The 18441-nt window shown below is 35.8% G+C and overlaps 1 protein-coding gene across 4 annotated transcripts in view; it reads right to left on the bottom strand.

Moving 5' to 3' along the window:
* Diaph2 (diaphanous-related formin 2) overlaps positions 1–18441 on the bottom strand; it is an 839122-nt gene that overhangs the window by 747638 nt on the left and 73043 nt on the right. For 2 of the 4 annotated variants that reach the window (NM_001427378.1, XM_087599849.1), the window contains 2 exon segments: positions 6343–6363; positions 10895–10999. In NM_001427378.1, coding sequence (NP_001414307.1) covers positions 6343–6363; positions 10895–10999 — 126 coding nt within the window. 4 annotated transcript variants of the gene reach the window in all.

Here is an 18441-nt window from a genome sequence, read left to right as displayed (position 1 = left end):
AACCAGCACCATTTGCTGAAAATGCTATCTTTTTTCCACTGGATGGTTTTGGCTCCTTTGTCAAAAATCAAGTGACCATAGGTGTGTGGGTTCATTTCTGGGTCTTCAATTCTATTCCATTGGTATATCTGTCTGTCTCTGTACCAATACCATGCAGTTTTTATCACTATTGCTCTGTAATACTGCTTGAGTTCAGGGATAGTGATTCCCCCTGAAGTCCTTTTATTGTTGAGGATAGCTTTAGCTATCCTGGGTTTTTTGTTATTCCAGATGAATTTGCAAATTGTTCTGTCTAACTCTTTGAAGAATTGGATTGGTATTTTGATGGGGATTGCATTGAATCTGTAGATCGCTTTTGGTAAAATGGCCATTTTTACTATATTAATCCTGCCAATCCATGAGCATGGGAGATCTTTCCATCTTCTGAGGTCTTCTTCAATTTCTTTCCTCGGTGTCTTGAAGTTCTTATTGTACAGATCTTTTACTTGCTTGGTTAAAGTAACACCGAGGTACTTTATATTATTTGGGTCTATTATGAAGGGTGTCGTTTCCCTAATTTCTTTCTCGGCTTGTTTCTCTTTTGTATATAGGAAGGCAACTGATTTATTTGAGTTAATTTTATACCCAGCCACTTTGCTGAAGTGATATTAAGGAATAATGATTATTGCTTCCCGTTATATTCATATTTGGATGTGAGGTTATGTTTGTGTGCTTTCATTCTCTTTGTTTTGTTGCCAAGACGATTAGTTTCTTGCTTCTTCAAGGGTATAGCTTGCCTCCTTATGTTGGGCTTTACCATTTATTATCCTTTGTAGTGCTGGATTTGTAGAAAGATATTGTGTAAATTTGGTTTTGTCATGGAATATCTTGGTTTCTCCATCTATGTTAATTGAGAGTTTTGCAGGATACAGTAACCTGGGCTGGCATTTGTGTTCTCTTAGGGTCTGTATGACATCAGTCCAGGATCTTCTGGCCTTCATAGTTTCTGGCGAGAAGTCTGGTGTGATTCTGATAGGCCTGCCTTTATATGTTACTTGACCTTTTTCCCTTACTGCTTTTAATATTCTTTCTTTATTTTGTGCGTTTGGTGTTTTGACAATTATGTGACGGGAGGTGTTTCTTTTCTGGTCCAATCTATTTGGAGTTCTGTAGGCTTCTTGTATGTCTATGGGTATCTCTTTTTTTAGGTTAGGGAAGTTTTCTTCTATGATTTTGTTGAAGATATTTACTGGTCCTTTGAGCTGGGAGTCTTCACTCTCTTCTATACCTATTATCCTTAGGTTTGATCTTCTCATTGAGTCCTGGATTTCCTGTATGTCTTGGACCAGTAGCTTTTTCCGCTTTACATTATCTTTGACAGTTGAGTCAATGATTTCTATGGAATCTTCTGCTCCTGAGATTCTCTCTTCCATCTCTTCTATTCTGTTGGTGAAGCTTGTATCTACAGCTCCTTGTCTCTTCTTTTGGTTTTCTATATCCAGGGTTGTTTCCATGTGTTCTTTCTTGATTGCTTCTATTTCCATTTTTAATTCCTTCAACTGTTTGATTGTATTTTCCTGGAATTCTTTCAGGGATTTTTGCGATTCTTTCAGGGATTTTTGCGATTCCTCTCTGTAGGCTTCTACTTGTTTATTAATGTTTTCCTGTGTTTCCCTAAGGGGGTTCTTCACGTCTTTCTTGAAGTCCTCCAGCATCATGATCAAATATGATTTTGAAACTAGATCTTGCTTTTCTGGTGTGTTTGGATATTCCATGTTTGTTTTGGTGGGAGAATTGGGCTCCGATGAGGCCATGTAGTCTTGGTTTCTGTTGCTTGTGTTCCTGCGCTTGCCTCTCGCCATCAGATTATCTCTAGTGTTACTTTGTTCTGCTATTTCTGACAGTGGCTAGACTGTCCTATAAGCCTGTGTGTCAGGAGTGCTGTAGACCTGTTTTCCTCTCTTTCAGTCAGTTATGGGGACAGAGTGTTCTGCTTTCGGGCGTGTAGTTTTTCCTCTCTACAGGTCTTCAGCTGTTCCTGTGGGCCTGTGTCTTGAGTTCACCAGGCAGCTTTCTTGCAGCAGAAAAGTTGGTCTTACCTGTGGTCCCGAGGCTCAAGTTCGCTCTCGGGGTGCTGCCCATGGGCATTTGCGGCAGCAGCAACCAGGAAGACCTGTGCAGCCCCTTCCGGGAGCTTATGCAGCCTCAGGAGTGCCCACCTGACCATGCGGAGAGGTCTCTTTCCCGAGGGGTCTGGGAGCAGAGAGCTGCTGCGGGCCGGTATCCGCGAGTGTGGGACTTCCGGTAAACACAGGACGTGCCCGGTTCTAGAGGAATTCTGCCTCTGTGTGTCCCGATTTCACCAGGCAGCCTTCTTGCAACAGACAAGTTGGTCTTACCTGTGGTCCTGAGGCTCAAGTTTGCTCGCGGGGTGCTGCCCAAGGGCTCTCTGCGGCGGCAGCAACCAGTAAGACCTGTGCAGCCCCTTCCGGGAGCTTCAGTGCACCAGGGTTCCAGATGGCCTTTGGTGTTTTCCTCTGGCGTCCGAGATGTATGTACAGAGAGCAGTCTCTTCTGTTTTCCCAGGCTTGTCTGCCTCTCTGAAGGTTTAGCTCTCTCTCCCACGGGATTTGGGTGCAGAGAACTGTTTATCCGGTCTGTTTCCTTCAGGTTCTGGTGGTGTCTCAGGCAGGGGTCCTGCTGCTCCTGGGCCCTCCCCCACGGGAGCCCAGAGGCCTTATACAGTTTCCTCTTGGGCCAGGGATGTGGGCAGGGGTGGGCAGTGTTGGTGGTCTCTTCCGCTCTGCAGCCTCAGGAGTGCCCATCTGACCAAGCGGTCGGGTCTCTCTCCCACGGTGTCTGGGAGCAGAGAGCTGCTGCTATATTTCTATTTTTAATGTATCATATATAATCATACCAACTATTCCTTCTCCCTATATAAGAATGCTCACTTTTATATTTGTGGATAAACTATTCCTGGCTTGCAGTGAAATCAAATCAATCATTTTAACGTTTTAAAAATATTTTTTATGCAATGTGTTACTAAACAATAAAAACTCTTTTGGTTCCCAACATTCTACCACACTTATGTAGAACTAGAAGCCTGCCACCCAACCCCTCCCCACAAAAAAGGCATCATTCATTTTGACCTCTTCCTGAATCCAAATCCTTTGCTACTTTCAAATAGGTAATAGGAGACATTTTAGCATTTTTACTGCATAGACAGAATCTATACAAAATTCTTAAGTATTTTAATGTTTCTTTAAAATAAATGTGTCGGTGTTAACCTGACACGTAGGAGGTTTCTGTTGCTGTTGTTCTACGTTTTGTTCAAAACCCAGCAATGATCCATAACAAGCAGCGCACAGCTTCCAAAACAGAGGCGAACATTCCTCCAACGTACAGCAAAATTCTTCTCAGGATTTCTGACCCAGAAATAATTGTATTTCTACCTTTGAATCTACAAACAGGACACATTTTATATACTGAACAAAAAGGAAAAAAAAATCCTGCTCTTAATTTCAGTTTACTCTGTAGTCATTATGCTCTATGTTTTTCAAATCATGTTTAATAAATACTATATTTAATGAAAGTAAACTGGGCATATGATTGAAATGTTTATTTATATTTTCAATATATCCAATACAAATAGTCCACTGAAAACTATCCTGAACATAGTATTTTTATTTCACAATGGGAAGCCTGAGCTTCATATTTGGTCAGTAAATTGCTCACAATCAAGATCACCCAGGTACCATGCAGTCACAAACTGAACCCATTTGCTTATGTGACTTTTACAAATTATAGAACCTGTCCTGTGGACACAGAAAGATAGACCCAAAGTATGATAGAGGTTACTGTTCAAGTAAAAACTAAACTACAAATGACATTTTTTCAAAGCTCATAGGAATTTGATCATAAGAATTACCTAATAGAAAGGAAGAATATTTGCCAGAGAAGGAGCTACAGGAATTCTAGCTCTAAGCTATCAAGTGTAAATAGTAGGTGGTTTAGGGAATCAGAATTAAGAAAAGCATTACACAAAAACTGTGCAGTAAGTACCAACAGAAAACTCACAAAGTCAGAATCCAAATGATCTGGGGATGAAGTTGTAAATATGTCCTAATAACAGGCAGCTTTCTTTCAGATTTGCTTTTTAAAGTAAAATTTGTAAATATGGAAAGTGTAAAGAAGCACTGATGGTGAAAGAAAGGAGAGAGCGAGAGAGCGAGAGAACGAAAGAGAGAGAGAGAGAGAGAGAGAGAGAGAGAGAGAGAGAGAGAGAGAAATCAGCAGCAGAGCCTCAAATGCTATTCTTTCAGCTTGCAATCAGCATTACAGAAACAAAAGGGAAAAGGCCAGGCAGACCTACTTCATTATATCTTCCATGTTTCCAGTTGCATGGCCTCTTCCAGCTCTCATTTTCTTAACTAATGCTACAATCTCTAAGGAACCACAATACACAAATTGGTTATTTGAGAATTCAACTGTCTACAGCACCTCTATGAAATTTCTACCTGCTTATTTTATCAGTAAAAATATTCCTCCCACCTTTGGAAGATTAATGTGCCCATGACACAATAAGCCCTTTTGTAGCTTTTTTTTAACTGGGGTGATTTCATACATTGTTTTCATCTCTCTCTCTCTTAACCTGCAAAATAAAATATGGACAAAACATTCCATAATGCATCCCACCTATCTCTAAATTAAACCTTCCTCATTTCCTGTAGAAGGAACTCCTTAAGTTTACTCTTCTTTGTAGCAGAAGTTGACAGCTCAAGTGCAAAAAGCAGATGAAAGGTAAGAAAATTGCCATGAAACAAGATATACTCTGGATCTATACACGGCACTTATCTAAAAACATCACCTTTCAAAACACTCTAGAAACCATGCACAGCTGCTGGTCTCTCACTTTGCAACACTGACAATATATTCTCTTTGGGCCCTCTCTGTTCTACGTACCTCTCTGTTGTCATCTGTCTTCATCCCCTTTAGACCTAGCATCTTGAAAGCGAAATCTGTATTGATTGGCAAAAGAAGGCATGTGAAAGATTTATTCTAAAATGAAAGTAACGATGCTATGGGATGGAAGAATTTACCTGGGACAGCTTTACCTATAACATGAATGTTACTCAAGATTGATACTTAGGTACTTGCTGGGCTACCAAAGAAGAAAAGAGTGCTCTAATTAAAATGAATAATATGTTGTACTTAGAAGGATTCAAGGAAGGTTTCTTTAGGCACTGCCAAATGTACAGATAAAGATTGGAACACAGCTGACCATGACTTCTTAAAGGAGTCATAAAATCAGAGAGATGTCTTAGTGTGTAAAGGTACTTGCCTCCAGGCCTGACAACCTGAGTTAAAACCTCCATGGTAGAAAGAGAAAAGTGACTTGTCAAAGATGTCCTCTGACCTCTACACATGAGCCATGACACACACACACACACACACACACACACACACACACATTTTAAGGAACCCCAGGTGAGATTATAAAGGGAAAATGGGAGTCATTTGAAGCCAATTGGGTGTAAGGAAGTAAGTAACATGTTCTGGCAATCACATGCAACATTTCCCACAGAGAGGAAGGAAAGGAGGAAAAAAGAAGGGAATTTTCAAAAGCAAAGTAAATATTAAACACATTCTCTATGCTAAATACTTCATTTCTCTGTGACTTTAAAGATGTTTCAAATTCTATTCTCCAAATAAATGATACAAGGAGCAAAAGTAATTACAAACAGCTTTGAATTACAATGCAGGCAATGTCTGACTTGCTACAGGCGTGTATTAAAAATGTAGTACCTTAAGTATAAAATCTTTAAGTGGTAGCACCAAAAGAACTTTAAAGTAGAAGTTAAGCTGATGATTTCAACTTATCCACATATATCTGAAGCTCAAGGGAAAATTACTCCCCAACATTCAGTAGCATTACCTACCATCCAACAAAACAAAGTCTTCAGGTCACCTAACTGTACTGCATGGGTTTCTTTCATTAATACATACTTTGCACCAAAATCAAAGTAAGACATCGTAATAAAAATGTGTAAAAACAGATGATGCTTTAGGACCCTGCTCCCATCCTGAGAAACTGACATGTAACACACAATTCTACCCAAGTTATCTAACATAATTCCCAAGGCATGGGTGACAGAAAAAACTTCTTTAACATGCTCCAAAACTATAAGAAACCACTTAACATAGCTAAATTTTAATTGCTTGATCTCAATATGTACCTTAAACTTTGTAAGAATATACAGCAAATAAAACACCAAACCTTAAATATTGCAAGTAAAAGTCACAAATCCCCAAAACAAAAATTTAGTGCTAAGTTGGTAAATTTAGCACATCTCTTGTACTTACCATAACTTTACTTCCAACTATCTGCATAGAGTGGTCAACGAAGAATAGTTATGGTGTGGAAAAAACAAACAACAATAATATTAATAATCAGATGCTTTCACAAAACTTAAATGTTTAGTAAGTTAGTAACCAGCCTACTCTACTATCACATTTAATGCTTGAGATCTTGAGACTAAAAACAAATACAAATAATAATGTGTGTCATATTTTAAAATCTACAGTCTAAAGACTAAAAAGAAACAACTAATATGATTTGGTTTTCCATGCATTACAATCACCCTACAGTTACAAGTATGAAATTAGTTTTCTATATAATGTGAGAACAAACAATATACTTTATCCATAAAAATGCACATATTAATACAGAGAAAACAGTTCAGAATTTCAAGAAATAAGAGAATTTCTGAAGCAGGATTCTGTTTTAAAAAACAACAGGAAACTCTCTACATAAACATAATCTATGTCAAAATTCAAATATAAGTCAAATTACTGTTATCTGATTCCCACACTTGAATATCAAGCAGTGTACCAAAAATAGGTAATTCACCACTGAATACCATTCATCAGTAGTTATTATCAAGATGTGTTATGTTTAAAACAAACATCAAATTTAGCTGAAAGCCCAGTAAGCATCTTGGCTTAGTGAGATATCACAAGATAAAAAAGATAATGTCAGCTTCCAAGTACATGATTTCATAAGAATCCAAAAAGAGAAATTATTCAGCAATCCAAATGATTTCAGACTCTCCAAAAAATAGAAGCAAATTCTTAAAAACTCACTCACTCGACACCCTGTTTACAAGGAACAATTATTTAGATGAATAAAATCTTCTTTGCTACCACAACAGTCCTCTGAAATGAAAGATATGCTATTGACATAAATTATTTCCTCCCACCAAGGAAGACAGGGGTTATATTTGTCCCTTGTTTCTTTATCACAGACATGGGACCAAAAAGACAGAATGAGAGTCTGTGTCAATAATTAAGACAGGTTCATAGGCCATGAAACAACTGAAATGTGTCCCACTGAAGATCTTTTAATGATTCAATTGTATTGAAAAGGATTCCATTTACTTAAAGAACATACTAAAAATACATTAGATTGATTAGTCAAGAGAAAATAATTTGGAGAAAATAATCTGGTTATATCTTTTATCACATCCACCCCCTGGATGAAAAGAACAAGGTGAAAAGTATCTAATAATGGTAAAAACACAGTCAAAATAAATGCATATAAATTGGCACATGCACTACAACTTTTTAACTATTTCCTATATTTGTTAAGTCTAAAAAAACTGTAGATATTATTGATATAACCATTTTGTATTATATACTACTGAGCTTTTGAAAATACACCTCCCATGTCAAAATTGTAATCAGACATGTTCTAAAAGCTCAATTTCTAAAAGTACTCATTAAAATGAGAAGTAAACTGCTTTCTTCATATTGTCATAAGGAGAAGAACACGTGGCTGACTAATGTGAGGTGAGAAACTTTCCTCATGAGTGCCTGCATATGCTGTTAGGTATATGCGAAATCTTCTCCATCACTAGCATAGTGTGTTGAGTAACAACTTAGGAAGGCAGCTTTAACTATGCTCACACAGCATGTTTTCATTCATACAATGTTTTTTGTTATTTATAACTAAATAATCAATGCAAGCCAACTCCTATAGGTCATGTCTACACTTCCCCCTCCTACAATAACAAGCATCTGACTCTCAGAGCAATAAATGCAGGCTAGACTCTCCACATACATATTAAATGTTCACTCAACACAGGGTTACTCATTCTACTATTCCTTTAATAATCATATAGCTGTCTATTACTGCACTTTACATTAAGGACGTGTGGAGAATCGAACAATAGTTTTACAATATCAACTTACAGTTTCATTAATATTCTTTTGACCAACACTAATTGTAACAAAATTAATGATGCACAATCAGATTTGTTTGTTTTAGAAACAGGTGCTGACACATAGCTGCTGCATGTGGCATCATCAGCTCTTAATGCCCTTTCCTAGGAACACGATGGCTCTTTCTCAGAGCTCACAGTTTCATTGTTTAAATTCCATATAAAAGGACAAAAGTGGTTAGTTAAAGAGAAAAACCAAATTTTACACTCCAATTTAACTATCGTCCTCCTATATCTTACATACGGCTATGGAACATTTTCCCACTTTACCACTGGTTTTGCCTTCAGATGAGAACTCTGATTACTTATAAAGCCTTTTTAGAACACGATAGGTACCATTATATCTGCATTAAATGAGGAAACATCTTTTAATGAGTATATCAATATGTAATGAAAACGTAAAAGTGTACAAGGCAGGCAAAGCATAGTTAATGCCTAATGAAAGTCAGACAGCAGGGCAGGAACCTAAGCTCCACACAGGCCAACAACCACACATTCAGTGATAATTGGTGCAAAATTGGCTGTCATGATGATGAACAGGTAAAAGCATTGTCTCGTACTGAATATTGTTACTCAGTGAACAGCAGCCCTCTTATCTTTAAAAGCAAATTAAATAAACAATTTTCATAGTTTTAATGGCAGAAAACAGTACTAATGAATGTTTCTCCAAGGTGAGAAAGCTTTAAAACATGCTTGTCAGCCAGTTCTCTTCCATCAAAATATTTGGCTCATAAAAAATAATAGGAAAAATCTACAGTCTTGGAATTTTTGTGAAGGAAGAAGAGCTAACAAGCATGCTAAATGAGATAAAGGGTATCAAAACAGTAGAACTAATATTGTGGATACCTGAAATGGAAAATTTCATGTCTTATAACACTCCATTTATATCATTTGAATGAAGAAGTTAAAATAGGCTCTTATCCACCATCTTCCCTTCCCCCACCTTCCTGTATCTCCTAAGCTGTCTCCAGTGCTAAGGACAAAATCCAAAGCCTTAATAGCTTAGACAGATGCAGTTAATGCTATGCTACTGCCTCAGCCAAATTTTCTTTCATTTCAATATGAAAATGAGCATAAGATTTAAAACTGTACATTTCTTTCATCAGTTCAAGGAAACACAGCATGAACATAAATTAAAATATGCTGTGCATAGATAATAAGTCATTATCTGAAGGTCAAGGAATGGGAACATCATATAATCTTCATTATAGTCAGTCCCACTTACCCAAACAATATCAACAAATAAGCCAGAGATGCTAACAAATCCCATCATTAAAGCACCACATGATTAGTCATATATTATCTCCACTTTGTACTCAGATCTAGTTATATAGATTTGCCAGTATTCGTGCCTTTTAGGCATGGAAAAAACAACACTGAATATATATGCCTTACATTTCCTAAAGCTTTTTAATGGGAACAATAACTTGAGTGCAAAAATGAGAAGAGATTCATCAGAATTTCAAAGTAAAAACCCTATGCATCACCTAATTCTATTGAAAGCAATGCTCATGGCAAATTTCACTTATCACTTGAAACATATTTCAGCCTTTGGATACCGGAACCAAATTAAAAAACATGCTGTTAACTCTGCTTTGGCATAGCGGTGATGCATTATGTTTAAATAGTTTAGCATTCAGACTTAGCTTGCCTAAAGTACAATATAAAATCAATGGAATTGCAAAATTCAATATTTGCTATAGGAATTACCGTACTAAAAAGTATGAATGAGATAGTCAAATAATGTTAGGATATACTTTTACCATAAAGGACATTTTCTTTAGTGGTCAATGGTTTAAACTGAAAATACTTTGTTTTAAATGCATGCATAAAATAACAATGAATTCATATACCTACATTTAAATTGTGCATATGTATAAAAACATGTATATGTATATATAGTTATATATATATTGATTTTATAAAATCTGTCATCGAAAGCACTTTTAAAAAATACAAAATATAACTTTTGCCATATTTAAAGTATATTTTTCTATAAAAAAAAATCAAACCTGAAGATTACTTTTCAAACAACCCTAGAAGGATAACAAAATGAATCAATTAAATCCATTAAAGCAGTACGTTTTTCTTATAGACAATAAAGTCTTTCCATGAATCATGTGTTTAGGCTTTGAAATTTATACAGATTTGATTAAAGTTCCTGGTGTATATTTTCCTGTACATTAAGATGAGCTTTACCACATCAAATATAAGGCAGCTAACTAACAGTTTGCATTCAAAGCAAAACCAAATATGAAAAAAGGCCAAAAATCACATGCATCAAATTAAACGTATATGTAGCTGTCTACATTTTCTCCCTTCAACCTTGAAATTCTCATATAACAATGTATATAATAAGCAGAATGACAACAAACTACTGCCAAATTTAAGTAAGGGCAGGAAGCCTCTGCCCTGAAATTCATTGAATTCTGTCAAGAGACTTCCATATCGGTCTCTTTTTAATAATAATGGATCTCTCATGTCTAAGGAATAGTTAAGTACTGAGAGAGATATGCAAAATATGTGTGTGTGTGTACCCAAAAATTGGTAATATGACTGCACTGAGGTAAGAATGTGAAAAGCTGAGTTTTTTTTTCTTACTTTCAAGTAAACAGCTGGGAAGTGTCTTTACTTACAGATTTGGCAGTAGCAGAAATATACTGGACAACCATCTCACGCTTGGTGGTAAAATCCTTGTCTCGCAAAGGAGCCTTCTTTTCTTCATTAAGGTTCATATCCTCCTGTTAGAAAGAACATGTACTATGAGGATGGATGGATTACTGCTTAATTGCTTCAAAAGTGATTGATGCAATTAATATTTAACAACAAATTTTTTAGACAGTTCATTATTTCACACTAGAGATACCATTATTATGTTTGTATTTCACACATATTTGTGACTTATATTTCTATTTAGCTAAACACTAAGAAAAAAGAAAAACATTTTTAAGCTAGGCTACAGAATAATTTGGTAGATTATAACAGATATGTATTAAACAGTCCTTGCAAAGCCATTCATTTATCTCGACAGCAAATCACATACATACACACACACACACACACACACACACACACACACACAAAATTACTCTTTAGACTATGCTTCCAAGAATTACTGTTATCCATGAAAACAAATGACAAATTTAAGAGTATATATATAATATATAGACATAAATATATGCATTTACATATATAATGCACCAAAGAAAGTCTCAGAAAGTTGCTATATATTACTAAGAAAAAAGGTAAAATAGCTGAATATATATATATGTGTATATATATATATACATACATACATACAGAGAGGGAGAATGTGAATTATGAAGAATGAGAAAAATTTAACAGCTGAAGAGCAGTTAAAAGATTTTATAAAAATCGAACAAGAATGTGATTGGGGATTTAGCTCAGTGGTAGAGCGCTTGCCTAGGAAGCGCAAGGCCCTGGGTTTGGTCCCCAGCTCCGAAAAAAAGAACCAAAAAAAAAAAAATCAAACAAGAATACCCTTGGGAGGAAATAGGGAGGCAAAGTTCAGAACAGAGGCAGAAGGAACACCCATTCAGAGCCTGCCCCACTTGTGGCCCATACATATACAGCCACCAAACTAGATAAGATGGATGAAGCAAAGAAGTGCAGGCTGACAGGAACCTGATGTAGATCTCTCCTGAGAGACACAGCCAGAATACAGCAAATACAGAGGCGAATGCCAGCAGCAAACCACTGATCTGAGAACAGGACCCCTGTTGAAGGAATCAGAGAAAGGACTGGAAGAGCTTGAAGGGGCTCGAGACCCCAAAAGTACAACAATGCCAAGCAACCAGAGCTTCCAGGCACTAAGCCACTACCTAAAGACTATACATGGACTGACCCTGGACTCTGACCTCATAGGTAGCAATGAATATCCTAGTAAGAGCACCAGTGGAAGGGAAGCCCTTGGTCCTGCCAAGACTGAACCCCCAGTGAACGGGATTCTTTGGGGAGGGCTGTAATGGGGGGGAGGATGGGGAGGGGAACACCCATATAGAAGGGGAGGGCGAGGGGTTAGGGGGATGTTGGCCTGGAAACCAGGAAAGGGAATAACAATTGAAATGTAAATAAGAAATACTCATTTTAATAAAAATGGAGGGGAAAAAAAGATTCCCATAGTCAACTGTCATTTTTGGCTGACAAATGTCACTTAGGCCTGCCTTCTACACATTAATGCTTGCATCCACACATTGTTGGTTTCACATAAAAATTAGTTTATAAAAACTGCATTTGTCTACAACCCTCAAAGATAATTTCAGTATAGACCTGTGGCTTTAGTCTTCACCAATAAAAGGCATTTATAAAAGGTATGGACTCAGAAAAAAACTATGTGAAGAAATATGCCTTGTCCAGGTCATCCATCTTGTTGGTATTGGGGGGAACAGAGATGATGTAGATAAGATAAGGAACCGATGGCAGCAGCCACCATTTTTTTTTTAACTTAGACAGACCAATTGGTTCTGGAGTGGCAACAGCTCCTTAATTGGACTATATTTCACAATGCAGCTCTGCAAGCAATTCCTATAAAGCCATCAGGAGCCTGTTGCTGCAACATTCTTGAGTGAAGAGCACTAATATCTCTTAATATTTATTCTACTTTTAAAAACCCAGAACAGGTATTCTTATGTTAAAAAAGTGAGATACTGAAGCATTTCAACTGTCAAACTAAAGTAGATGGTAGCTGGATTGAAGAAAATTACCTTAAGAACCAAGCAAATATTTTTTGAAGTCTGAATTCTCTAACGCCAAAATATATACCCCAGCTTCAATCTATGCTCAGGTAACATCACTCAGAATCTATCTCGCCCACTCTCAAATATTCTGAGGCTTCATCTTCATCACAAAATAGCATATATCTATTCACTTGACCTTGGATTTTAGGATGTAGTTACTGTTGCATGTAATATTTTGTTTCATACTCCCCACTGTGTTTTACATGATGCTGTTCCCTCTTCCACATCTCTTTCAATGATGCACTGCCTCCTACTAAATCCACTTTTGTCCAGTCGTTACACTTTAAAACAATGCTTACTGACTAAGCCTGCTACAGGATTTCCCACAATGCCTCACTGTTAAATGGAAACCTTCATCCTGTTCTTCCATATTACTTATATTAATACTTTGTCATACAACGATCTCTCTAAAACTCTAAGGAAGTGGTCCTCAACCTTTCTAGCACTACAAAAGTTTAATACATTACCTCACATTGGGATTGCGGCAACCCCCAACTCTAAAATTATTTCATTACTACTTTGCAATTTTGCTGTTGTTATATATCATAATGAAAATATCTCATAAGCAGGATATCTGATATGTAACCCCTGAAAGTGTCACAACTCAGGCATTCAGAAACAATTCTCTAAGACAACCAAAAGCAGGAATTAATCTCGGCAATCCCCAGAAAGAACGATCCTGGTCCCTGGAATACAGTAAACACTTAGTGAATATTTTTTGAGCCTTCTTTCTTGATATTAAAGAACCAAATTTTGAGAATTTTTCTTTAAATACTGTAAATTCCTTCAGAATCCTTGACTTTTTTTCACTTACGAAATGGCTGCTTACATTAGTTAGGAATGAGTAGCATTCATATGAACAGAAGAGTCTATAATGACTCATTTTATTCCTATAGAAATAAAAACATACTACTAATTATGCAGCTGATACTTCCAAATCATTAACTCCAGCTTCATAATACAATAATAAAACTAAATAGAGCAATACTCGTAACTCAATATTAACACTAAAGAACATAATTGAATATGAAACTATTTCTAAACGGAGTTCTTTCCCTGGTAAGAACACAAAACAAGTTTTAAGCATATTTCATATTTGTTTAATATGTTCACATTATATGAGGAATATAGTGTAAAGAAGAATGCTAAAGTCTAAATAAACTTACAATAGTTTTCAATTAAGCCATAATTATAAACATCATCTCTTTCCCGTGTTCACATCTCATATTTATCTTTCTAGAAACATTCCTTTATTTCATAAAATGTTGTTTGGTGTGTGTGTGTGTGTGTGTGTGTGTGTGTGTGTGTGTGTGTACATGTGTGTTCATTTCATTTAGGTGATGGGGCTTTAATCCGGAAACTTATAGACATACAGAACATGCTATAACACTAAATTATACATATAACCCCAAACACTGTACCACTAAAGTTATTAAGGAGTAACTATGTAAGAATAAGTCAGATGAGAAGACTAGAAGTTCTACCAGCTAAATTTTATTTCATTGAACCTTTCATTCATTCTTTCTTATCCTGATATGGTGTTCTTGCCTTTCTCTACCTCCAAAATCCTAGGCTAAGGAGATACGCACCTTTAAGAAAAATGAATTAATAGCACTGTAGTGTTTTAAAATACAGCAGTACCAACAATGGATTTAATTATTGTTGATGCTTTGTGTTTTTAAAATTAGTGAAATTTTATGTTTATTCATTTATATATTTAATATAATTGTATATGTATTTATAATTTAAATAAATAATTTTCAAAGTTGTTTGGTTGGTAGGTAAGTTTGAGTTTGGTTGTATTCTGTTTTATTGATATAGGATATTGATATGTAGGCCAGGGTAGCTTAAAAATCATAATTCTTCTGCTTCAACCTCTCAGGTATACAACCCTATACCCAGAACTTTATTTTCTGTTCCATAATTTTATCTGCTTTCAAAAAGTAAAGCAAAGGTTGAGGATTTAGCTCAGAGGTAGAGCGCTTGCCTAGCAAGCCCAAGGCCCTGGGTTCGGTCCCCAGCTCCGAGAAAAAAAAAAAAAAGTAAAGCAAAAAATTCAATATAATGTTTTTCAGGTAGAAAAAAGTCAAAAAAGATAAAGTAGAAAGATAGTATTTCTGAATTTAGAATGAAGCTTAAAAAGGCATACTACTGAGTATTAATAAGTTTAGCACACAACTTCATTATATTTTGTGTTCACGATCTGATCAGAGGCCTCCACTGAAGATCATATATTTTAATATAAGAAAATGTAACTAGTAGTTTCACTGTCTCTTATTTGTTAATTGTGAACACAATCTTCAAATGATGTTTCTAGAGTGCAAACATTACACAAAAGGTCCACTGGAGTTGACAAATCGGAGTCATTCAAAAGATTAAAGAAAATTACTTTTTCTTATTTTATGTATATTTGTGATTGGCTCCCAGGGACTAAACCACTGACCAAAGAGTACACAGGGGATAGCCATGTCTCCAGCTGTACATGTAGCAGAGGAGTGCCTTATCTGGCATCACTGTTAGGGGAGTCCATTGATCCTGTGGAGGCTTGATGACCTAGGATAGGGGAAAGCTAGGTCACTGAGGCAGGAGTTGGGGAGCAGGTGGGGGAATACCCTCATAGAGGCAGGGGGATAGAGGAGGGGATAGGGAGCTTGTGGGGAGGAAACTAGGAAGGAGGATAACATTTGAAATGTAAATAAGTAAAATAACCAATAAAAATATTTTTTTAAGAAAGATTAAAGAAGATAAGCTTTACTAACACATAACCAAGAACACACACTAGATGAGTGCCGGGATCCATATATTTAAATGGTGCATGAAGTTGCTTAAGGGAGCACTGTGATATTGAGAGTGAATATTTATTCAACTTGCAAGTCCTCCTGCAATACACTACAGTTAATGTTAGGTATATTTATGGATTATGTTATCTAGTTTCAACAAATAAACCCTAGAAAATGGAAGCACAACTCTAAATGATCCTATACACACACCAGATTGAGGATAAAAGGATAATTTCAATGTGAGCACAAGGGAACAAGAAAATGGGTGCCTGTTCTTTCCCTTCATAATTCTATTTCATTATCACATCATAAAAATAACAAAAATCTAACTCTAATATGCTGTCTCCACAGGATGAAAATAATTAAAGTAATCATGCAAAATATAGTTAAAAATAAATCATGATGATGACCCCCCCTTATGTGGATATTATACTATAGAAAATTAGACAATTGTAAGTAAAGATCTACCTCGAATTAGCAGGTCATATAAATCCTAGAAGCCAGAGCAGTAAGACAGTAGAGTGTCTTCAATGATCTCAACAATAATCACAGTCACATGATCTCAATCCTGTACCTTAATGATACTTTATAAACTTAATAGCATGTTTTGGATTTTCATTAATACCATTTTTAAAAAGGCCCCACAGCAGCTAGAAAACACTTTGTAAAAGCAGCTGAAGAAATACATGCAAAAAATATATATAAAATGCCTTCCTTGTTAACACTATCAGAAGACACACAGAAATCATTGCAAAAAATGTGCTTAAGCAAGTATTAGGAAAATGACTGAAATGTAGGAGGATCACTATATAGTCGGATGCAATACCTATTTTATAAAATAACTTATAGTATTATTAAGTAGAATGTTTCAGTAAAGATAGTGTGTGTGTGTGTGTGTGTGTGTGTGTGTGTGTGTGTGTGTGTGTGTGCCATTTTTCTTTGAGTCACGAATAGAAAAATTTAACAGGGGAAATATATCTCCACAATAAAAACTGTAGTTAATAAGATGTTTTCTAGAAATCCCTCAAATAGGAAGGATTCCTGAACAAATTTACATGTGAGAAACTCAAACAGCATTGCAGGAAATATTTTAAACCAAAGTTCACACCTTAGGCGATATCTCACACCTCTAAACTGCAGAAGGAGGATCACAAGTTCAAGGCCACCCTCAGGTACATGATGAGTTTCCAATTAGTCTGGGCTATAGAGTAAGACTATTTCAAAAATATATGAAAAACAAAAACATTAAAGTATTTACACAATTTTGAAACAGGATAGGAACCAAATATAAAAATAGTTTCTTCCTAATCATCCTATGAAATGTATGTTTCCCCTTACTTGTGGTTCTGAGAAAAATATATATATAGTGTGTGTTTGTGTATATAAATATGTTTATTATATGAAAATATATATGTGATTGTCTTCAGGAACAAAATGACTAATGTTAGGGCAGGCAAAATTTAAAACAATCACTACTATGAATACTTGAAAAATACAGTTTAAGAATAAAGACTATATTTTTCTCTCTACAAACATGTGTCTGGTTATTAAAAGATAAAGAATTTTAAAACAGCTAAAAATTCAGCATGGTTTAGACATTTCCTTTTTAATTAAAAGGTGTTTTGTTAGAATGTAACTTCGTTTCAAAGGACTTCATGTGTAATACATATTGGCTGAGGCAACTTCCATATCAGTGTTCTGCTTGAGTTACTGTTAATTCTTTCTTCTGAGTGCTACATATTGTCTGAAGTAAACATCCATGAGGATGAGGATCTATATGTCAATGATATAGAAAAGAAAATAAAGAGTCCATGTCTCTAGTAGCATTAATTATAGACTCCCTCATTAAAGTGTATTTTTAAATCATTAATGTAAAAACATCAAAATGTAACACATCATATTACTTGGACAGCTGGCTATCATCAAAGGAGAAGAGAATTTACTTGTCCTGGTGAACCTTGTTTATATGGGCTTTGTACTCTATTTTATGCATGTGAGTGCTCTGCCAGAGTGTATGTGTGTGCACCACATGTGTGCCTCGTGCTTTCAGACATCAGAAGAGGATGTCAGTTCCCCTGAGTCAAGTGTTACAGATGGTTATATACCATCATGTAGGTGCTAGGAATTGAAACCAGGACCTCTGGAAGAGCACCCTGTGCCTTAACCACTGAGCCATCTCTCCAGCCCTGGATTTCAGCTTATTTGTCAGTTCTTTGTTTTAGCTATAAGATATCAAGCCAAACATTAAAAATAATATGAACTTGCAGATAAGCAGCCTAATTGTTGCCCATTTTAAAGACATCCATAAAAAAAATAAGGGCACAAAGTTAGCACCCAAGGAAAGCAATCATGAAAGCAAAGGCTTGGTCTGAAAAAATAAATTCATTGGAAAATCGCATTCATTCAAGTTTTTCTAAGTCTTAACTATTTCTTCATCTCATAACATACACAACATTAGTATATTCATATATAGTCATAGTTTCAGAATAGATATATTGAAGTTACTTGCAGAAATCTCTATATAGAGAGACATACAAATGAATTTATACACATGCATGTATTTCCATGCACACTATTTCCCAAGGAGGGGAAAAAATTCAAACAGCTTAGAGACAGTCCTAAGATTACAAAGCTTTTTTGTAATAT

This window comes from Rattus norvegicus, chromosome X (genome assembly GCF_021556685.1).
Source record: "Rattus norvegicus strain SHRSP/BbbUtx chromosome X, alternate assembly SHRSP_T2T, whole genome shotgun sequence".
Classification (NCBI taxonomy): domain Eukaryota; kingdom Metazoa; phylum Chordata; class Mammalia; order Rodentia; family Muridae; genus Rattus; species Rattus norvegicus.
The sequence above is the reverse complement of the archived record's forward strand: the minus strand, read 5'-3'. Positions and strand labels throughout refer to the sequence as shown.